Here is a 24,091-nt window from a genome sequence, read left to right as displayed (position 1 = left end):
TTATTTATTTGCTAGAGAGAGAGAGAAAGAGGGAGAGAATAAGCAGGGGGAGCCGCAGGCAGAGGGAAAAGCAGGCTGAGCAAGGAGCCTGATGTGAGACTCTAGCCAAGGATCCTGGGATCATGACCTGAACTGAAGGCAGATGCTTAACTGACTGAGCTACCCAGGCACCCCTAGATTAGCCCCTTCTTATTTGCTGGTTTTCAGATGAAGATATGTAATTTCAGTCCAGGGACCAAATTATAAATCAACAATAAATAATATGGAATTATAATGAGTATGTAATGAATATGGTGCTTTGCAAATTTATTTTTCCCCTCTCAATGATCATTATAATGCATACTTGTAACTATTTTGAAAATACAGAAAAGCATAATGAAGAAAAGATTGTTTCTTAGAATAATATTTTGTTTTGACCATTGAAAATCAAAAGAGATAAGAAAAGCAATATATATAACCTCAAGAGTTAGTTGAGTAAAGAATGTTCTTTGTCACTAGTCAGAAAATGAGATGTTTCTATCTCTGGTTCATGAAGTTGTTTTCTAGTTGAAAATATTTAAGACATTGAGAGTTTGAGGCAGGATGCCTTTTTGTCATTTTTTTTCTTTAAATTTTTAATATAATTCCTTCAACATTTTCTATATAGGAACTTAATTCTGTCCGTCAGGTTAAACGAGCATGATATTTTTAACTTAAGGAAAAACAGTAGTTGTAATACCAGGGCAGTGGTGCTGGGAGCCTCGTGGGCATGGTGCCATTTGTTACTGGCATGGGTGGCAGTGACAAAGCGCTGAGCATGCACCAAACCGCAACAGCAGCGGCACCTCCGTCCACTGTTCCAGCCCCTGTGCTGGTGCAGCCACTCCCACTCCCTCTGCTCTGTCTCCCTTCGTTCACACCATGGCTGATCAGCTGACCGAAGAACAGATTGCTGAGTTTAGGGAAGCTTTCTCCCTATTTGACAAAGATGGTGATGGTATCATCACAACAAAGGAACTTGGACTGTCATGAAGTCCCTGGGTCAGAACCCAACAGAAGCCAAATTGCAGGATATGATCAACAGGGTGGAGGCTTATGGTAATGGCACCATTGATTTCCCAGAATTTTTGACTATGATGGCTAGAAAAATGAAAGATACAGACAGTGAAGAAGAAATTGGTGAGGCATTACGATGCGTCTTTGATAAGGGTGACAATGGTTAATCATTGTGGCAGAACTATGTCATGTCATGACAAACTTAGAAAAACTAACAGATGAAGAAGTAGATGAAATGATCGGAGAAGCGGATATTGATGGAGATGGACAAGTCAACTATGAAGAACTTGTACAGATAATACTGCAGAATGACCTACTTTTAACTCCTTCCCCCGCCCCCAGAAGAATTAGAAGAATCAGACTGACTCTTTTACTTATCTCTTCCTCCCCCTCCCCCCCAAAAAAGTTCATTTACTCATTCTGTTTCTAGATAGCAAAACTGAATGTCATAAGTGTGTTCTGGCCATACACACAAAATCTGCATGTATTGCCTGGTGGCCTGTCCCTTAAAGATCAAGCTATGTATCAGTTTTATAATATAAGTATTTGTAATACCTTAATGATCAGGAAGCAATTAGTGGACTCCTTGTAGTTCCATTTGCTAATGATTAATTCACTGGGCTGGCCAGTTTTTCATGCATACAGCTTGACAATTAAGCACATTCAGGCATTTGTATTAAAAATGAAAAATGAAAAAACAAATTTAAAACCTATCCAAATGACTTGTAGCTCAGTTTGTTAGTATCAATTGTTATAACTGGTTTACTCAAAACAAACATTTAAAATTGGCTTACCTCAGGATGCTGTGCAGAAAAAATGGGTGAAGGATAAACTGTCTAGACATAGCCCCTCTTGTACTTGCATATGCCCCGAGCCTTGGTGATGCCACATATCCTGGTGGCATGCTGCATGTATTATTTTAGCATTATCCTCATTGCACTAGAGTGAAATGGGTGTCAGGCTGTCACCACTCACACAAATTTTTAAAAAGAAGCCTTTACCAAGGGAGCCTCTTTGGACTCTGTGTTTTTAAAGGCTTCTGAACCATGATGTGGAGCCAGCAGAGAGTAGGCTGCAGCTGTGGACTTCAGCACAACCATCAACATTGCTGTTCAAGAAATTACACTTTCTGTCCATTCCAAGTTGTAAATGCTAGTCTTTTTGTCCAATAAAAAGACCATTTACTTAAAATGTAGTTGGGATGTCATAATCTTTTCAAATACTGGATCTCCTAACTGAGCCTAAGACCTCTATTTTTCATTTGCCTACTAGAGAATGTCCAGTAGACATGACTTTCCAATCTTCCCCTGACTACTATCCTTGTCTCATTTATTTGCTTTTCTCAGTGATGTCACCATTCATCTAGTCACTCAGGCTAGAAATCTGAGATTTTTCTTCCTCTTATCTGTATTCTTCTATCTTTGAAATGTTTCTTGAAATCATTCCTACCTTTCCATCTCCTTTGCCTGATCACCTCCTTCTGATCTTTCAAATAGACATCACTTCCTCTGGGAGGGGGAGCCTTCTCTGACTTGTTTACCTCCCAACCCTCATACTACCAAATCTTACCTAGTTTTAGTATTTACAGTAGTCATAGCATTTATCATACTTTTTTATAATCATCTCTTTTATTTGGATCTCCTGCTAGCCAGTGTACTTCTTAAGCATAAGGACTATTTGCTTGTTCACTGTTCTATCCTTAATGCCTAGCTTATATAAAAGATGAGAAAATAACTTTCAGTATTGTTGAAATCTGTCCTCTCTGGACTATTATTTCTGTCTTAGTTTTACTAACTCTTTACCTCTTCGCTGGATTACTGTTGTAACCTCCTAATTGACTCCGTGCTTTGTGTCTCTCCTTCCTTCCTTTGCACCTCCAAGTGATGTATAAAATACAACTCAGATCCCTTAGTGACTTCCTATCCCCAACTGGATTCAGCTCACTTTTCTGAGTATGACATGAAGTCTCTTCTTTCATGGTTTTCCTTTGGCTTCCTGACCATTCTTCTGTCTTAGCCACCTCCCACAGTAAAGTAGAATCCTTTTTTTCTAGGGCACCATCAGGCTCCTTGAGAGCAGACACCATGTGTTTCCTTTTGCATCTCAATGTTGAGCATGGTGCTCTACATTTTGGTTTTACCCCTTCTCTCAAGCCATGTGGTTGGATGGACCTCTGCCGTCAACATGCCACACATTTTTATTCTTTGCTTCTCATCCTGTTGTTCCCCTTTGTTCCCCTTTTACCTTGTAAACTTTTATTTACCCAGCTTAAATATCATCTGCTTTGTCAAACCTTCACTGAAATCTTGATTGCTAATTGCTTTTTTCTTTCTACTTCTAGAAACTTTATTCCTTTGCAGTAGTACTCACCATATTTTATTGTGGTCTTCATTTTAATTTGAACTCCTTTAGGGCAGGGCCCATGTCTTATTCACTTGGATAGGTTTAGAAGTTAATGCACACAATACCTGACACCACAGAATCTCAGTATAGGTTAGTTGGTTGAATGAATCAATCAAAGTATGTTACAAATATTAGAATATTTCCCAGACTCAATTTCTGTCAAGTTTATGGCAGATTAGAAGCCATGTATTAAAGGATGAAAAGACAAGAGATCTTCTGAATAATAGGTTATTTTCAAGACTGTGGAAGAGGCTTTTTTAAAAAAATTTTTTTATTGTTACGTTAATCACCATATATTATGGAAGAGGCTTTTATAGACAAAAGGATTTTTAATCCTCCCAGGGACATTAAGTATAGGGGGCTGATTTTTCATATTTTGACGACCTATTTTTGTGTCAGGGATTCCTCTGAGAATCTGATGAAGGCTTTTAGGCCCCCCCCCCTTCCAAAAGAGTATGTGTATCCATGTACACCATTCTGTATTTATTTCAGGAGTTCCGAGACCTTTAAAAACTATCCATGGATCCATTTTTTAAGAACCCTTGCTCTGAAACTAAAATGTTTCAAATAGAGAAGTTCTTGACAGTGAAAAGTCAAAACTTGCTTCAGTCACTAAGATAGCACAGTGGTGGTGAATTGTGCTGAGGCAGGAGTTAATATTTATTTGTCTTCTATCAGCTTCTACTTCCTTCCTGTCTCTGTCCTTTTAGCAAGAACATCAGGAAGTAAAAGCTACATCCTGTCAGGCCAGTTTGTTATCCTGGTCTTGAAACTTGTTATCCTGGTCTTGGGCTAGTAAACAGGATAGGTAATTACAGTAATAGTTATTAGATATTGTGCTATGCCTGCTTTATATAATTTCTCTTATTTGATTCTTTTTTTTTTTTAAAGATTTTATTTATTTGACAGAGAGAGACACAGCGAGAGGGGGTACACAAGCAGGGGGAGTGGGAGAGGGAGAAGCAGGCTTCCCACTGAGCAGGGAGCCCGATGCAGGGCTCGATCCCAGGACCCTGAGATCATGACCTGAGCTGAAGGCAGACGCTTAATGACTGAGCCACCCAGGCACCCCTCTCTTATTTGATTCTTGCAATATCAGCTAAGGATAAGTAGTTTTATCCCGATTTTTCAGATGAAGAATAGACAAGTCTTCTTTTCTAAGAAGCTTTCCTTGGTATCTCCCTCAGCTCAGAGAGCATTCAATTTCCTTCTCTCAGAATGTTTACAGTACTGAATTATATTTCTTTCTGTAGTAAATTCTGAGCTATGTGTGATAGCACAGACTGTTTCTTATTTCTAATGAGGCAATATAGTATATTATTTCAGAGCATGGCTTTCCAACCAGATTGCCTAGTTTGGCTCCTGACATGACTTAGCCAAGTAACTTAACCATCTGTGCCTCAGTTTCTTCATCTGTGAAGTGGAAATGTGACTAATATGTAAAATGCTTAATATCTTTCTTGGAATGTGATAAATTCTCAGTATACATTCATAGTCGTTGGTATCGTCGTTATCATCATCATCCCCAACAACCAGCTTAGCACTTTACTGAATAGGTGCTCAGCACACACTGGTTCCAGTAGCTGAATGAACACTCTCTTTCCCTAGTTAAAGAAATACTGGAACTGTGTAGCCAGGGAGCCAGAATTTGTGTTCCTAAATATGTAGATCTCTATTCCAGTCATATTTAGGAACTGATTTTTGAAAAACCTATTTAAGGCAGCATTAGCATACAGTTTGAACTTTAAAAAAATTTATGTTTTGGGGGTTTAGTTCCGTTCACATACCATTAGAAACCATTAGCTCTGAAGAGAGCATTGCTTATACCATTGAATCTGGAGCTCTTTTGCATATATGATCCGACCTGACCTGTTTCTGGCCCCGTAAAGATCTGTGGTACTATTAGACCTCAATTGTGACTACCTCAACAGTGGTGAGACTGATTGAATAATTGAAGCTGTAGGTTGTAGTGTGCTTTTGTTGGTAATAAGGAGTCAGTCTAATTAATTTTCACACAGAGTGCATGGCTCAGCATTTAAAACCTTTGTTAAGGGAGACTGCCCTTATTTGAAACCCCGCCTGCTAAAGTTTGAGTCTGCACTATCTAATACAGTAGCCACTAGCCACATCTGGCTATTGAGCACTTAAAATATGGCTAATCCTAATTAAGATGTGCTGTTAGTGTAAACTATATTGGATTTCAAAAAAGAATGTAAATATTTTGGCTATACTGGATTAAGTAAAACATATAAATTTCACTTGTTTCTTTTTACTTTTTAATATGTGGCAATTTGATCGTTTAAAATTATGTATGTGGCTTACATTGTGTTTATGTTGGATTGCTCTGGTCTTTTTTATTATTTATTTATTTATTTATTCATTTATTTTTTGCACACTCACTCTCCCTGTATACTTTTTTTCATTATTTTAGGACTTCAAAAATTTTGAAATTGTGAACTTTCCACTCAGGCATGAGCTGGTTTATCTTTCTTTCTTTATTTTTTTAATTATGTTATGTTAATCACCATACATTACATCATTAGTTTTTGATGTAGTGTTCCATGATTCATTGTTTGTGTATAACACCCAGTGCTCCATGCAGTATGTGCCCTCTTTAATACCCATCACCAGGCTAACCCATCCCCCCCATCCCCCTCCCCTCTAAAACCCGCAGTTCGTTTCTCAGAGTCCATAGTCTCTCATGGTCCGTCTCCCCCTCCGATTATTTTTTATTTTTAAAGATTTTATTTATTTATTTGACAGGGAGAGAGAGAGAGACAATGAGAGAGGGAACGCAAGCAGGGAGAGTGGGAGAGGGAGAAGCAGGCTTCCCGCTGGGCAGGGAGCCCAGTGCGGGGCCCCATCCCAGGACCCAGGGATCATGACCTGAGCTGAAGGCAGACGCCTAACCACTGAGCCAGCCAGGTGCCCCTGGTCTCAGTCATTTATATTCTATAAAAATTATATTTGCTTTCATTATTTTGTGGCACTGGTAGCTTACTAAGGGGCTCTTACCTCTTTTAAGAGAGCAGTAATTTTTAAGATGTGTTAAAGTTTGTCTTTGGGAAACAAAAATAACTACCAAGAACTTTCAGCTCCTGAAGGATAGGAGTCAGTTTCTACCCACCTATTTAAGTCCTAACTGCCATCACTGTGGATGCTTGATTGAAACTTTTAAAAAGCCAGTAAATATTGTACTTTTATACTAGTAAATAGTATAATGGTAATAATAATAGCTGACATTTATTAAGCACTTATTGTGTGCTGGGCATTGGGCTGAAATCTTTCTAGATGTAATAAAAATTAGTCCTTCTTATCAACTTTATTATCCCTGTTTTATAATTAGGAAAATTAAGGCCTTGTTTTACATTTCTTTTCTTTTACTTTTTTCATCTCCTTTTGCCCTGTCAGATACGTAGAATAAATTAATTATTTGGGGTTTGCAGAATGAGCTTTTATTTCTCCTTTTAAAAATGAACCATCAAATTTTGGATTCTGCCACTGACAGGGCAGCAGTTGTGTGAGCAACACCCAAAGTTTGTGTTTTCCTTGATCCCAGCTAGGGTTTCTTTTCAGTAATTTTTGCCCGTCAATATATTCTCTGAGTTATTTTTAAAAAATGAAACTTGTTAAAACAGCCTTGCAGAATTAAGAAGTTTAGTTATTCCGTAGAACCATATGCACTTAAACTGTTATAGCATTTGTCTTACTGTTTTATGATTAATGGCTATGTTTTTTTCCGCAGCAAACTATCGGTAGGGGTCCAACGTCAGTCTTGTTTGGCATTTAGTAGATATTCGATAACTGTCAAAAGAATGAAATAATATACGGTCATAGAGAGATTATATACTTAAGGCAACTTTTAGAGAAATTAAATACTTAAAGGTACAAATCAATGTCTTTACTCTCAAACTTTAACTCAAGTTTTTATCAAATCACTGTGAATTCTTAGAGTGAAAGGCTGTCTAACTTTCAAACCAAAAGGCTGGTTTGAAGTACAAGTCAGGATTTTCTTCTCAACTCTCTATAGTTGTTACTCTAGCTCAAGACTTCTGACAGTTCTCAAGATAAGCAGAGTCAGAGTGTTCTATTGCCTTTCTAGCAATTGTCATCAGCTTTCTGAGCAATAAGAGCCTCTACTTCCTCTCTTCTTCTACAGAGCAGAAGTCAGCAGAAAAAGAAGTTATGTTGCTAAATAATGCCTTTCAGAGTTCAAAAAAGCACAGCTCGGAAACCTTTAGGGACTCTCCTTTCCTGTATATTAAAAGACTATGTCTTTACCTAGTACTGAAATTCTTTTATTGTCCTACCTTGATTTTCAATTCCAGCTTCATTTATCACACATGAACCCTCCATCCTAGATATTTAATCTATCTAGAATTTTCTCAGCTCTGTGCTTTCTTCTTTTTCATTATTTTTTGTGATAAAATATACATAGCACATTTACTATTTTAGCCATTTTTAATCATGTAATTCGGTGTTATTAAGTACATTCATTTTCTTGTACAACATTACCACTATTCATCTCCAGAATTTTTTCATCTACCCAAGCTGAATGATTTAATTGGACTTGATAGCGACTTAACTTTAATCACATATAAAATTCTACTCCTATAAGTTCTGTCCCCTCCATTTTGTTATTGATGTCATAAATCATATCTTTATACATTCTGTATCTACTAACAGATATAATTATTTTTTATGTGTTTGTCTTTTAAATCCTGTAGAAAATTTATTTTATTTTATTTTTTTTAAAGATTTTGTTTATTTATTTGAGAGAGAGAGAATGAGAGACAGAGAGCACGAGAGGGAAGAGGGTCAGAGGGAGAAGCAGACTCCCCGCCGAGCAGGGAGCCCGATGCGGGACTTGATCCCGGGACTCCAGGATCATGACCTGAGCCGAAGGCAGTCGCTTAACCAACTGAGCCACCCAGGTGCCCAAAATCCTGTAGAAAATTTAAAGGGAAGTTGCAAACCAAAATTACAATAATACTGGTTTTTGTTCTTGCCCATGTATCTTTCATTGGAGATCTTTATATTTTCATATGGCTTCGAGTTACTGTCTAGTAGCATCCTTTCATTTCAACCTGAAGGATTCACTTTAGCATTTCTTGTAGCACAGGTCTAATGATGAGGAAGTCACTCAGCCATTGTTTATCTGGGAATATCTTAACTTCTCTCTCATTTTGGAAGGACAGTTTTGCCAGATAGTGTTTTTCATTTTTTTTTTTTTTTAACACTTACATATATCATCCCACTGCCTTCTGGCCATCAAAGTTTTTGCTAAGAAATCTACTGATAATCTTATTGAAGATCCTTTGTATGTGACTAGTCTTTCTTACTGCTTTCAAGATTGTCTTTCAGCAGTTTCATTATAATGTGTCTCAGTGTGGGTCTCTGGGTTTTCCTGCTTGGAATTTGTTGAGCTTCTTGGATTGTAGATTAGTGTGTTTTGTCAAATTTGGGAAGGTTTCTTCTTAGTCTGCCTCTTAGTCTGCTGTTTTGCTGACATCTTGTGTGCTTTCTTGCATAAGTTCTTCATTTTGAAATGCCACTTTTCTATCTGACATTCATTATTTCCTTCAAGCCTTAGCTGAAGTCTCACCTCCTTCACAAAGCATGCCCAGGCTGGAGTAATTTCTGTTGATAAACATACCACTTTCTATCTGTACAGCTTATCTTGCGGTTAATGAACCTGCCTTCACTGATACCAAGCAAGCCTTTTCTGACCCTCTCCAGGGAGAGTCAGGTACCCATCTACTGTGTTCCCACAGCACCTTGTGCTTGCCCATTCTGGCACCCAGTACACTGCATTGTGATTATCTTTTTATATTTTTCTGCCAAACCCCTCAGATACATTGAATTCTGAGTTTCTTAATGGCCGGTACCTGTCTCATTGTTTTTTGTAGCCCCAAAGTGTAGCACAGTAACAGGTATATAGTAAGATTCAGTATTTGTTTGTTGAATCAGTAGATAGGTCTTAAAGTTGCATAGGGATGTATTATTGAGTTTTGTTGTGTATTTTCTTTTTCACTCCTTGTAGCAATCCCCACATATGATATATAAAGTAGATACTATATTCAATTTATTTTAAGGAATTGGCTCACACAAATGTGGGAGCTGGCAAGTCTGAAATGTGTAGGACAGGCCAGTAGGTTGGAGACTCAGGGTAGAGTTGATGTTGTAGCTCAAGTCCAAACACAGTTTGGACATAGAATTCCCTCTTCCTTGGGGAACCTCAGGTTTGTTTTTTTTTCTCTTAAGGTTTTAAACTAATTGGGTGAAGTCCATTCATACTATGATGAGTAATTTATTTTACTCAAAGTCTACTGATTTAAATGTTAATTTCATCTAAAAAAATATCTCTATAGCAGCCTGGGTGGCTCAGTTGGTTGAGTGTCTGACTCTTGGTTTTGGTTCAGGTCATGATCTCATGGGTTGTGGGATCAAGCCCCCTGTCCGGCTGCACGCTCCCAGACTCAGTGGGGAGTCTGTTTGAAAATTCACTCCCTCTGCCCTTCCCCAACTCTAAATAAATAAATCTTTAAAAAAAAAATCTCTACAGCAACATCCAAATACCTGTTTAACCAAATACCTGGGTACCATGGCCTAGCCAAGTTAATGCATAAAGTTAACCATCATAAGGGCGGAAAGGAGCCAGAGCCTAAAGCCCTACCAGGATTCTCTTGTCTGCTTGCCTTTCACCTCAGCATTTTTTTTTTTTTTTTTTTTTTTTTTTGGTCCATTGAGGCATTTTATTTGCACGTATTACATCCCTAGAAAAAGAATCCCAGGATTTTCCCTCCTGTGTGTTTTCGTCTTGCTTCTTCATGGTCCATGATGCCAGCTGAGGTTGTCAGTACAATGAAACCAAACTGGCGGGATGGGAGCAGGTTATTCTGCCATTTTTCTAGATCTTTCAATTGTACGTCAAATCTGGGACTGATCACTCCACACTTGTTTAACCTGCCCGTGAGATTCACAATTTTCCCTGCTCTGTGATCATCAGTGATTTCAAATTCACCAGTGTAACCATGCTTCATCATCACAGTGAGAAACTGGACGATGACTTTGGAGCACGGCCTAATAAGAACCTGGCATTTGCCTCTCTTCTCAGCATTGTTAATGCTCTTGAGAGCATCTGCCAGGACATTCATGTGCACCATTATGGTGGGATGGAAAGATGGCGGAAAGAGGACCTCACCTCAGCTTTTTATGTGAAAATTTTATTATTCATTAGGCAGGGACAGCAAATATCCCCAGCACCTGGACTCACATTTGCCCGTCTTCATCATTTCACAGGAATAATTCTTCCTAAGAATGAATGAGATAATCCATGTAAAGTGCTTATCACATAACACCTATTATATAGTAAATGTTTAATAAATGCTAGTTTCCATAATTATAATAATATATTATAATTGTTATTATTAGTTGTAATGATAGTAATAGTAGATAGTATAGTGGTAGTAATAGTTTTCTATTAGTTCCAAATAAAGGCATCCTAGATAAAGATCCTGACTGCCTTGTCTTTAATCATGGGCCTGTTCTTGAGTTAATCCCTGTGATGGTGAGTTGGTGGAATGTGACTGGTTAAGCTTTGGTCAGGAGCCAAACCCTGGCCAGTCATTGCTCAGAGAGGTTGACTCTGTAAAAAGATGGCATCTTCTGCTTGAACTGTTCAGGCAGAAAGGTGATAGGTAAGGGAGAAAGAGAGGAGCAGTCTCCCAAAAGGATTTCTGGGTCCTAGGAGAAGGGAGGGTCAGCCAGAACAAATAACTGTTACTACAGTGCTTTAAGTAAGATGCCCTGTGATGGAGTCAGTATTTGAATTCTGGGCTATTTTACACCGAATCTTATGCTTTGAAAACCATATAATGAGTTTCTAAAGGTAGAGAATAGTTTTTTGAATATTAAGCAAGATTTGGGGGCAGAAATTTCAGTGATTACATTATATATTCTATGCATTAGATCAATGTATTCTAAATTTTATTGCAACCCATAATTCTTTTTAACAATTTAAAAATTACTCCATCAGTGTTATTTAAAATTATAAGTAATGTTAATGTTATCAGCAAAAAGCAAGCACAGCATAGGCTCAAAGCCTGCTTTTTTCCTAATTACATGACATCTTGTACATTTTACCTTGCAAATCTTAAGATGGTAGAGATATTAGCATCTGCATAATGAAAATTAAGACTGAGGCTCTGAAAGTTATGTGATCATCAGAGTAAAAAAAAAAAACAACTGTTTCATGGCTGAGCCAGATTAGAATCTGTCTCCAGTTTTTAAGACCTAGATGCTTTACTAAAGACTGTCGTAGTGGGGCGCCTGGGTGGCTCAGTCCTTAAGCATCTGCCTTCAGCTCCGGTCATGGGTCCTGGGATCGAGCCCCGCATTGGGCTCCCTGCTCCGCGGGAAGCCTGCTTCTCCCTCTCGCACTCCCCCTGCTTGTGTTCCCTCTCTTGCTGTGTCTCTCTGTCAAATAAATAAATAAAATCTTAAAATAAAAAAGACTATTGTAGTAATGAGAATAGTAACAAGAGTAATGAGAATAGCTTGCTTTTCTGTGTTTACTTGATAGAGAGATTTTGGCAGTTAAGCTACTTAATGATAAGATCCCAAAATGTGCCCAAAAAGATTTTTATCAATAAGTTTCAGGGTTGAAAAATATACCTTTATGAGTTTCTTTTTTTCTTTTTAAGATTTCATTTATTTATTTATTTGTCAGAGAGAGAGAGCACAAGCAGGGGGAATGGAAGGCAGAGGGAGAAGTAGGCTCCCTGCTGAGCAAGGAGCCCGATACGGGATTCGATCCCAGGACCCTGGGATCATAACCTAAGCCAAAGGCAGATGCTTAACTGACTGGGCCACCCAGGCATCCCTCTTCATGAGTTTCTAACTAACTGGTTTTTGGTTTCTAACTTGTTTCTCTTTTTATTGCTGTTTGGGAAATAATGGATATTTATATTCAGAAAAAAAAACTAAAACTATGTTTCTGGGAAGGGCTTTGAAGGTGACTTAAACCTTTTTCTCTGACAGTGTTGGTATTATATCAAAATTAAGACAGATCGTTCACTCCCTCCTTCCCATAAACAGAGCCTGGGGAAATGAAAGTGAACTTTGTGGACTTGGGGCCCTGAGCCTGACTGTCCTTGTGAATAGCTTTGACTACTTCATAGTAGGTTTATGCAGTTACCAACTTTAGGCTTCTGAAAGCCTAGCTTGGGTTTTGCTTTTCTTGCTGGTTTACATACTAGGTTCCACCGAATCAAAACCAGCAGCTTTTGGAAACTAGGGAGCCTTATCCCCGGCCTTTCTTTATTTAAAGCATTGGTATTTGTGGGTTTTTTAGGATGTGTCAGAATCTTGGGAGTGAATAGGGTCACAGAGATAGTCTAAGATAGAAGGTATGTGTGATCTTTTCTTTTCCCTTCTGGAAGTTTCTAAGCTGAAGGCAATAGCTTTCCTGTCATCCAAGATGAGTAGTGCTTTGGGCAAAATGCTCACACACCTATTTTTGAAATATATCTTAAATCTGTTTTACCCATATGTATTGGTGGGCTCCTTGGAAAACTACAAATAAATATTTTTTATTGTGGCACAGAATCTTGAAAAGAATTAAGTTTTTGAGGGGTGCCTGGGTGGCTCAGTCTGTTAAGCATCTGCCTTCAGCTCGGGTCATGATCGCAGGGTCCTGGGATCAAGCCCTGCATTGGGCTCCCTGCTCTGCAGGAAGCCTGCTTCTCCCTCTCCCACTCCCCCTATTTGTGTTCCCTCTCTCGCTGTGTCTCTCTCTGTCGAATAAATAAATAAAATCTTTAAAAAAAAACTAAGTTTTTGAATTATTAATGTTAAACAGTGTGCTTTGTATAGTTATGCATCCATCACCTGTAGAAAAATATATGTTATTTGAAAGAAAGGAGAATGTAAGAAATATGACCCAGGTCCCGTTCTCTTGCACCTAAGCATCTTCATGCACCTAAATGTATTTAGGTATTCTTATTTGCCCAAAATTAGAAGGATAGCTATAGAGGTTAAGAGTCTATGGACTCTACATCTGAAACTAATGGTGTATTATATGTTGGCTAATTGTATTTAAGTAAAAGAAGAGGGCGCCTGGGTGGCTCAGTTGGTTAAGCGACTGCCTTCGGCTCAGGTCATGATCCTGGAGTCCCAGGATCGAGTCCCACATTGGGCTCCCTGCTCGGCAGGGAGTCTGCTTCTCCCTCTGACCCTCTTCCCTCTCGTGCTCTCTATCTCTCTCATTCTCTCTCTCAAATAAATAAATAAATCTTTAAAAAGAAAAGAAAAGAAAAGAAAAAGAGTCAATGGACTATCACAGAATAACAATTTGACATCCCTGAAATTATAATCTAAGTTAATGAGAAAATAATTTGATTTTTAGTCTGATTTATAGGACACATTTTCAATTGTGATGGTTTTAATAGAAGGTAATATAACTGATTTTTTTTACACATTTTCTCTTTAGTAATTTACACATTTACACATTTTCTCTTATACTACTTGGTTTTGATAATAAAGGAATTATTATGAGGCCAGAATTTTACTAGATAAAAGTGGATCAAAAGTTAAATTTAATTGATCTCAGTACTGTGAGAATTAATGCCTGACACTCCCATATTTTGTTTAGTTGGAAATGGTCTTTGGGATATGTTTGGAGATATCACTACTGCTACCCTCACTCCCACACCCAAAATTATGAAAAGGAATCTGTACTTCTAAGCTTCCTCCATTTTACCAAAACACAGACTGTATTTGCTCGTTAGAGCTGACAGTCCTTTGTAATCTGTTTTCCATTTTCACCAAGCAAGTTTCCTTTTTTTTTTAGCTCTCTTATTCTTCTGTCTTGGCTGCATTGTCAGCTCACTGCTTTCTTGCAGCCCTGTTTTCCTGCCTGCACACTTGATCTTTGAGCAGACACTGTCAGTAACAGCAGTTAACAGAGAAGCAGAAAGGATTGAATACAAACATGTACATAAGTGTATGCAGTGCTGATCTGTGATACTGTGTGATGTTTTCTATTTTTGTTATTAGCTGCTGTCAGAAATTGATACTCACCCTGTGTGGAATGCCTCTGAGAATTTGGGGTTGGGGAAGGGGGCTAGTTTTTCATGTGACTTATTTCTGACATGCAGCAGGAATGAAAACACTCTTCTGCTCACTTAAGGAAAGGAAAAATTTCCAAGATTGAGCTTGCAGAATTTGTGTGGTATATTTAGATTTTTGTTCCTGTGATTTCTATTTTTTGATTTTACCTGATTTTATAAGGGAAGTGGGGGATGACCTTTGCATAATAAGTAGATTGAGGTATGGGAGGAATGGGCTGCAACAATGATTCTCATGGTAAGGGTCTGTTTAAAATCTCTGCGACATCACGACCCACATTGCGACCCAGCTGACAAATGGTTAGTGAGCTCCTTGGCCATCTCAAGTGTTTAAAAGTAACAGTATACAAATAGCTTTTATTCTTGGGCTTTTTTTTTTTCCTTACAAATCTTAAGAACATTGTGCCTGCATATCCAAAACATTTGATTTTTGTCTGCATTTAAAATATCACCTCAGAAAGGGTCGAGAAATAAAAATACAGCGTTTAGTTGTCCCCTAAGTATCTCCTCTGGTATAATTTTCCCACTTGCCTTTATGCTACAGCTTAATGGAACCTGAGCTTCTGTTTGGGTGATGTCTGGGATGAAACTGAAATAACAGTCTTGAAGCTCTAAGGAGAAACTCTACTAGTCTGGAGGACTTCTTGAATGCCATCCCCCCTTCTTCATGTTGCCTTCTTTCACCTTTACCCCCACCCAAAAATGTATTGCTGCAGAGTTCTATGGATTTTTCTCTCATTTTGTAGAAAAGAAAAATGAAGAGAGCAAGCCAGTGTGTGTGTGTGTGTGTGATTTCAGTACAAACACTTAAATTTATTACATCAAAAGAAATAGCTTTATATTGTAATTCTGAATCTAAGGTTGCTTAGGACTCATTCATTAGGAATCTAGCTCTGATGAAAGCATGTAAGAATTTAGATAATGGTATCTCAGCCTACAAGTGGATCCTAGAATGTTTGATCTGAAGAGTATAGAAAGAGATAAATGCTAATGCAATTCTTTTTTTACTTAGTATACATTGTTTTATGTATTTGATCAACTGGAATTGATAAGTGGTCCTAAAATAGTTTTTTTGAGCAGAGCGGTATTTGATGGAGCAAACAGACTGTGTATTGACAGTCTTATCCATTTCTTCTATGTTGTTTCATTCTAAAAGTGGTACACACCAGTGATTTAAGGGGAAATTAACACTTCAGTAAATGTCCTTTTCCTTAATATTGTTGACTATTTCTGTTAGCCATTTTCATTTGATTTGACATGGTACTTAAGGGTTAAGCTTACAGAGCTGATGCAACCCCTCCTTTTTTTCACCAGCAATTTTCATTGGACATCATTTCCATAGCAACAGTGAGATCAGTGCAACCTGAGTGTTTCATTGATTATTTTTCTCCTCTTCCTTTTTTAATCTATTCTCTTTTCACCACATTTTAGTGAGAAAGCAATTTTTTTTTTTACAAACAGCTTATATTGATTTCTATTCCATAAATAATTAAAAGAGGGTGGAAACTCTGCCCTTCACTTAAAAATTGAATGTTTCACTATGTATTTAAAAAACGATTCAGGGTTAGGAGGATGGATAACCATACCGGCTGTAGCTGATGTTCTCAAATATTCTTGCATTGTTTGCTGGTCTTCTAGGGAAAAGAATAATGTGGAACAGGACCTCAAGGAGAAAGAAGATACTATTAAACAGAGGACAAGCGAGGTTCAGGTAAGTGAACTGTAAAATTCAGTATTCTATTTCTGATTTAGGAGGATTCATTTTAAATGTATAGGATCATTTACCATGTAATGGTTGTGGTATTGAGTAGGTCAAGGGAATACCTGTTATTTATGTGATATAAATATTTGCCTTTTGCAAATATCAGTTTTTCTCTGAATTCTGGCCTGTAAAGATTATACTGCAATGAGAAAGCTGTATTTTTAGCATAAATTTCTAGTTTTGAAAGTATTTTTAAGATAATATTTACCTACATATTATATCATTAAAGGTAAGTTTGAATGAGTTACGATATAAATATTATTACACCAATAAAATTAAATGAGTGAGATCATCATCACCATCATCATCATCATCAAAACACAAATTGCTTTTTACAAATGTGAAATTTTGTTAGCTAAGGAGACCTAGTGTTTTTAAAGGGCTGTTTCTCATAATACTATAATACTGATAGGATGGGAAATGATATGAAACAATTTAAAATAGCATTTTGTAAGTTGCTTAGTAGCCAGGATATCTTAAACTTTAGCATAATGAGATTTAATTCATTTTCACTAACTGCTGCATTAAGTACCTTCATTTTACAAATAGAAAAGGTAATAAAACTTCAGTTTCTGATTGAGAAATGATATAAAAAGGGGTATTTCACGTATTAAAAATATAGAAAATCGAGCAGTGTTGCATTTAGAGCAGTAAATAATGCATGTGACCATGTTATTGGGGCACTGTTTCCTGAATGTTATACCAGCACATACAGGAGGTTGGATGTAGAAGCACTGTTGTCAGTTGCCAGTAAAAGCATATGGATGGGCCTTATAAAACATGTTACTTCTATGTTCGATTTCCTTGCTTGTGCTGATAGTTTTAAATGAATGAAAGCTCTAAATTGGTAGATCCATTGTTTTGTTTTGATGTAGGACATACACCAGAGATTGTCTGAGATGTACTGTGCCTGGGTGGAGAGAATGATTTACTGAGAGATTGAGGAAGAAGCCAGAGACTTCTTGTTACAAGTTGGCTATTTTATTAGATTACTACATTTATTATATATACTGGAATTTTCCTAAAGGTGATGGAAAAGTCAAGAGATCATCACTAATATATTTCCCTTTGTGGTAGTGAAATGGGGGGTGGTTACCTCAGTTACATTATTTTTGTGCAGTTTTTGAGCTTCTTAGGAAATGAAAAGAGACATAATTTCAGCAATTATTGCTGAAAATAGCTTAAGAATGGAAGATAAAATAATCTATAGAAGTTTTCTCAATCTGAAGAGATAGATATAGTTACTGATATAATACTGGATAGCTTCTAAATTTAGCCAGATAGTGTTTTAAAGTATGAAGGTTTTTGCAATGGACAGTATTTTGTTATTTATGTACATTTACCTTTTGGTTTTTCCCTACTGCATCTTTTGAGAATGTGAATTTAAAAGGCTGGTTTAGAACAACACTGAAATTTATATTGTTCTTTCAGGCTAAATGGGCTATCCTTGAATATTTGATTTCTTACAATTGTAGAAGTTTTTTATCAGTCAAGATTTCTTCATGATTTTTTTTTTTGTCCTTTTTCACTTAGTTGTGATGGTAAGATATATGTTAAATCTTAAGCTTTGCTAAATCCAGAATGTATAATTAGCAGAGGGAATCTATTTAATTTTTCTGCATTGTGTGCTGTAAATAAAAGGCATCTTGGAGGATGCAGAGTACAGACCGATTCATAATGTTTGAACATAAGTTTGTTGAAAAGATAACATTGGATTAAAGCTTTGTGTTAGTAGATTCATGACTCACTCCACCCCAATACAGGTATCTCTGTGTTATACTTGATAATGAGATACTTAGACTGACATGGATAAGTAACATTTACATGTAATTAACACTTTTCATTTTAGTGATTATTCTCAGTTTTCTGAAGCACTTGGTAATAAGTAGATTTCATTACCTATTGATTAACTCTGATTTACCCATTGGTAATGAGGCACAGACTAAGGAATAACATGGATAATTAAAATCTGTAAGTAACTCTAAGTCCTAGTGCTTTATTTTCTAATTTCTCTGGCAAAAGGCAGTTTACTGGTAATTAATAGCAAAATCAAAGAACTTCAGTGCTTTCTGACCCCACTTTCTAATGTAGGTGCTATTGAGAAATGCCATAATGATGACATCAGGAGAAAAGTAAGGGAATTTTGACCTATTAGTGAGTGTCTGCCTAATCCAAACTCGGCTTTTCTGAGTGTTCTTGCTTTTCTCCATATTTATAAAGTCATAGATAGTAATTATATGAGCTCATATCTCAAGGACAGAAACCAAATTTTAGATGCAACCAAAGTGCCAAAAGACTAGTTCTTTTTTGTTTTGTATCTCTGTAGTCTTTAGTCCTAATATAGGTAAGTTAGAAAATCTGCTACATAATTAATTTCTAAATTTTTGTTTCCTGTCTATATTCCTATGAACTACGATCTTGAAAACTTTCAGTTCAAGATTTTTTTCTTGAAAAACAAACCAGTAATTAACTTCAACTTTTTTTCCTGAAATGATCACTGTTAACGCATATGAGGTATACTGCTAGTTCCTCAAGTTCTATGGAGATATTAGGTCCAAAGTGATCCAAGGGGAAAAAGCTATAAAAGGCCATTCTATCTCAAAGGTGTATGGTTTGGACTTTTGTTTGTTTGTTTGTTTGTTAAGGGGAGAAGGCAGACCCACATTCTTTCCTACCTCAAACTGCCTATATAAAAATTTATTAAAGTTTTTCTTCTGAAAGTTAACAAATTAGGAATTCACTCTTCTGTGTGCTTTGCTTCAGTGTTGCATAGAAGTTTGTAGGAACAACATGGTATCTGACAAATTTGAATTCAGATTCTGGTTCTGACTCTTACAAGGTTTGTAATCCTAAGTAAGTAATTTAACCACTCTATACATTAGCTTTCTATTCAGTAATATGGAATAATAAAAATACCAAATACTTAGAGTTGCTGTAGGAATAAAATGTGATAATGCAGTTACAGTGCCTCACCGAGTGATTGGTACCAGGTAAAAGTAGAATAAATGTTCTGATTAGTAGTAGAATTGTATACCCTAACTATTATCTCCTTATTATCTATCCTCGAGCTCTTCCTTCTCTGACTTCTACCTTCACTTAGGGCTATCTGCACACAGCACTCACCAATTTGAAAATACCTTTTTTGTTTTTTGTTTTTTTCTGTTATTACTGGCATGTTAGCTACCAGTCTGTTTTTTTCTTTTCTTTTTCTTTTTTTCTTTATGTGGACATTTTTTCCTCTTCCTATCCTTTCAAGTAATCCTCTTTAGTCTGCTGTTTACCCGTGCTTTAATTTTTCTTACCAGAACCAATAATAATCTTAAGGCCAGATCCATTGGTCTTTCCTGCATTGGTTCCTGCTTTCTTGAATTTTGTTCTTTCAGATACTCTCCTGCCTGTCAGACCCTTTGCTTCTGTTGCCTTTGTCAGGGATTGACTGATACATGCCTCCACCTTGTTTCCTTCCTTTTTCATACCCCCTGTCTTCCATATGCTGGTGACTACCAGATATTTATCAAGCCCTCTACTTTTTAATCTCACATCTCCAGTTAGACATTTTAGTGTTTCTCATTTCAAAGTCAGTGTATCTAAAATGAGTCTCATTTTGTTGAAAATAAAATTGGCTTCAGTTTTGGACTTTCCTATTTCTGTCAGTGTTTTCTTTCTCATTATTGCCACCCTTTTACCTAACATCTGAAATTTTGAAATCAGATCATAAGTGCTCTTCTTGCCATCCTCTTCTTGCCCTGCTGCCTAAACCAGTTTTAGTATCATGACTCTCAGCTGTGAAGAATCTTGACTGCTGCCCACTGCCACTGTTAATGATGGGAGGATGTCCTATCTCATGGGTATATTGGAGGTAGGAAAAAAAGATGAGATACAAATCCTCCTCTTGTACTACTTGTTTTTTTATTGTCTGCCTCTAAACTGTGCCATACACATTCTCTTTCTTATTCCTACGCTTATATCTGTTGTTGTGATCTAGAATGTTCCCTACCTCCCTGCTTATGTGAATTCTGCCCATGCCTTAAAGCCCAGCTCAAATCCCACCACTTCTCTAAATAAAACTTTTCTTTCTCTGTCTCTTAGTCTATATTAATCTTTCCTATGTTGGAACTCCCAGAGGAGTGTGTATTTACTTAGATGATATGTCCAATATGTTACCTTCTTGTGCTAGTATAGTGTGTATGATTCCAGTATCTTCCAGCCTCTATTTTAAACTCCTTAAGCTAAGAAATTGTACTGTGGAAAATTTCTTTCACTATATTTGATAATATATTATTACATGGAGATGAATTTAAGGAAGCTGTTGACAATAGAAATGAATAAACTTCAGTTTTGTACATGAAATTAAAAATAGGACAAGGCACACCCAGAAGCCCTACACAGAAAGGATTGGGAGCATGGTAGGTTCACACAGAGTCAGACTTTTCCATAAAGTTCATACTTGTTCATGCCACTCTCATGCAAAAGAAGTTCCTACTTATTTATACTTTATCAGTAAAGGTTCAGTAATCATAGTAATTGTCCTTTTTTTGTTTCATTTTAATCACTTAGGGTTTTTTTTTTTCTTAGATGAAGAGGGATGACTTATTTTGGGTAGAAATAAAATTAGATACATGAGCTCAACATTCTTTTCCTAGTGATAATGCTCTTAGAACATGCTGGGAAGCATATGATTGGGAAATAAAGGCAGGCTGTTGGTGAGAATTTCTAACACCCACCTAGTTTAATAGACTTCCTTTCTGTTCTTTGACCTAAACATCTTGCCCTATAGTTGATACTTTTTTTATATTAAGAATACTCCTCAGAGTCCATAGTCAACTGAGGGTTCTAGAGGGGAGGGGGGTAGGGGGAAGGGTTGGCCTGGTGATGGGTGTTAAAGAGGGCACGTTCTGCATGGAGCACTGGGTGTTATACGCAAACAATGAATCATGGAACACTGTATCAAAAACTAATGATGTAATGTATGGTGATTAACATACCATAAAAAAAAAAAGAATACTCCTATAGGGGCACCTGGGTGGCTCAGTTGGTTGAACATCTGCCTTTAACTCGGGTCATGATCCCGGAACCCTGGAGTCCCGCATTGGGCTCCCAGCTCAGCAGGGGGGTCTGCTTCTCCCTCTTCCCCTCTCCACTGCTTCTGATCTCTCTGTGTCTCTCAAATAAATAAATAAAATCTTAAAAAAAAAAGAATACTCCTATAACTTCCGTTTTGAGAATTAGGCCAACGTAATGAATGTACCTGATTATTTCTAGTTTTGGATTAGTCTGTAGAATTTTTAAAATCTATTAAATAGCATTTTTATAAGATTACTGAAATATTTAAAATGCCCCTTGTTCTCTTTAATAATTCTTCAGGTATAGATATAATAGTATAAGTACATGTCTTTATATATATATGCTTTGGGGTTTTTAAATAAGTATTTATTCATAAGTTAGTGGTATTTTTTTTATTCTGTATTTTATGTGAAATAGATGCATATGTATTCATCTTGCTAATAATAGCTTTAATACTTAAGTTACTTCTTAAGTCATATAACTGACTTGGATTGCTAAAATAAATTTTACTCTTTTAATATAGCTAAGAGTTTTCATGTATTTGTTTAAATTCTATTTTCATTACCTCTGTTGCACTTCATGGGGTTTGGAAGGTTGGGGATGAGTTTATAATTTTCATTAACTTGTGTGATTTCTAGAAAACAGGACATTTTCCTTGAAAGTTCTTTTTAAATAAAGCCAAGATACTAACTCAAGGATCCCTTCATTCCGTGATGAGGAATCTTGGATGTGGCTGCTTTGGTATTTTTCTAAAACAGACCTTGGCACTGTGTTACTGTAGTTTTGTTCACTCCATTCTTGCCAGTCTCTTAATTGCTGCTATCCTTCTTTCTTCTGTTGATGGCACAGATAGGCAAGTAGAGCATTACCATGGAAAATAGAGCATAACTAGGAAGGCTTCTGCAAATGTCTTCAGTCATTTACTTGATGGGATGGCATTTGATAGTGCTGAGGTCACGCACTGAATCAGAAGAGGATTTTCCCAGAGGGCTACCTTAAAGTTAAGAGACAATTATCCTAGTTAGGTGGAAGATGCTGTTTGCTAGGAGAGCCTGCCACTGCCCTAGTCAAGGGTGTGGGGGGCGCGTTGGGGAGGTGGGCAAGGAGGGGAGATGTGCATCTGTTGCCTTCACTTAGTCTCAGGATAAGCAAATCTGTATCAAAAATAAAATAGCCAAGTTTATCTGAATACTGATGTTGATAGGGAAATTGCATTGCAGTGGTGGTAGTATTACAAGTAATTTTGCGATAAAATTTTGATTCTAATTCTTGTAGTATGTATGTTTGCATCTGTTCATTTTGATTTTGTGCAGTTTAATAAGTTTGCCTACTGAAAAAGTAGGCCCTTTTGTGTATGGATTAGTGTTAATATTTTTTAAGAGATGATTTTTTTTTAAAGATTTTATTTATTTATTTGAGAGAGCAAGAGCAAGCCAGAGAGCACTAGTGGGGTGAGAGCACAAGCAGGGTGAAGGGCAGAAGGAGAAGCAGACTCCCTGCTGAGCAGGGAGCCCGATGTGGGGCTTGATCCTGGGACTCCAGGATCATGACCTGAGCCGAAGGCAGATGCTTAACCGACTGAGCCACCTAGGTGCCCCGAGAGATGATTTTTTTTTTTAAGATTTTATTTATTTTGACAGAGAGAGAGACAGCGAGAGAGGGAACACAAGCAGGGGAAGTGGGAGAGGGAGAAGCAGGCTTCATGCTGAGCAGGGAGCCTGAAGCGGGACTCAATCCCAGGACCCTGGGATCATGATCTGAGCCGAAGGCAGATGCTTAACGACTGAGCCACCCAGGTGCCCCAAGAGATGATCTTTTATCATATTTAGAAATAGACATGAAGATGGGTTCCCTGGGTGGCTCAGTCAGTTAAGCATCTGACTCTTGATTTTGGCTCAGGTCATGATCCCAGTGTCGTGAGATTGAGCCCCGCGTTGGGCTCTGCACTGAGCATGGAGCCTGCTTGTCCCTCTCCCTCTGCTCCTCCCCTGCTCTCTCTCTCTCTCTCAAATAAGTAAATAAATAAAATCTTAAAAAAAAAGAAATAGACATGAAGAAACATTAATTATAACTGGTTTTAATATGGACATCTATTCAGCTTAGAATATATCACTAAGGTGAGGTATTTTCTCAGTAACCTTTCCCTCGAAGCCTATACTTTTGTATTACTGTGTGGATTTTTACTACAGCTAGGAAGTGAGGCTGGGAAATTGTGAATTTGTTTGCTCTGTGGAAAAGAAAAGGTCAAGAATGAGTAAATATATTGGCTTGTTTATTCCCTTTCCTTTTGCACAAACTTATCTTCAAAGAGTGTATTTAAAGTGGCTCACTAAAAATACTCATTTTGAAAAATGTTTCAGTTTTTTAAAGGAAACCAGCATTATTCGTACTATTGGTAGTTTTTACATAAAAATTCGGTCACATATGAATATTTTTATACTGGTATGAAACCGCCAGAGATATGTGATACTTTAAAAACTGCAAACTTGACATTTTCAGATTATACAAGCAAATGGGTCCATAGTAATCTTATAAAATATAGAAAAGTATTAAAACCCTACAATTTCACATTCTAGAGAAAGCCATTGTTAACATTTCGCTATATTTTTTATGAATATACATAAATGGCTTTATATTTATTTGTGATTATACTGTACATGCCTCATATTCAGCTTTTAAAAATTAGCATTATGTTCTA

At 37.0% G+C, this 24,091-nt stretch overlaps 2 protein-coding genes and 1 pseudogene across 4 annotated transcripts in view; 2 read left to right on the top strand and 1 right to left on the bottom strand.

The window, feature by feature from the left end:
- EPS15 (epidermal growth factor receptor pathway substrate 15) overlaps nucleotides 1-24,091 on the top strand; it is a 140,409-nt gene that overhangs the window by 69,870 nt on the left and 46,448 nt on the right. For all 3 annotated transcript variants that reach the window (XR_004820008.1, XM_035727007.1, XM_035727006.1), the window contains exon 13: nucleotides 16,206-16,278. Coding sequence is in view for 2 of the 3 variants with exons in the window: in XM_035727007.1 (XP_035582900.1) it covers nucleotides 16,206-16,278 (73 nt within the window). In the remaining variant the exon portion in view is untranslated. The remainder of the gene's footprint in view (nucleotides 1-16,205; nucleotides 16,279-24,091) is intronic.
- LOC113926772 lies at nucleotides 722-1,465 on the top strand (annotated as a pseudogene).
- Nucleotides 10,215-10,609, bottom strand: LOC113924379 (40S ribosomal protein S15a-like). The gene has a single exon (XM_035727008.1). It carries the CDS (start codon nucleotides 10,602-10,604, stop codon nucleotides 10,215-10,217), a length of 390 nt encoding a protein of 129 aa, XP_035582901.1. The 5' UTR covers nucleotides 10,605-10,609.

The sequence above is a fragment of the Zalophus californianus genome, chromosome 4 (assembly GCF_009762305.2).
Source record: "Zalophus californianus isolate mZalCal1 chromosome 4, mZalCal1.pri.v2, whole genome shotgun sequence".
Taxonomy (NCBI): Eukaryota; Metazoa; Chordata; class Mammalia; order Carnivora; family Otariidae; genus Zalophus; species Zalophus californianus.
The sequence above is the reverse complement of the archived record's forward strand: the minus strand, read 5'-3'. Positions and strand labels throughout refer to the sequence as shown.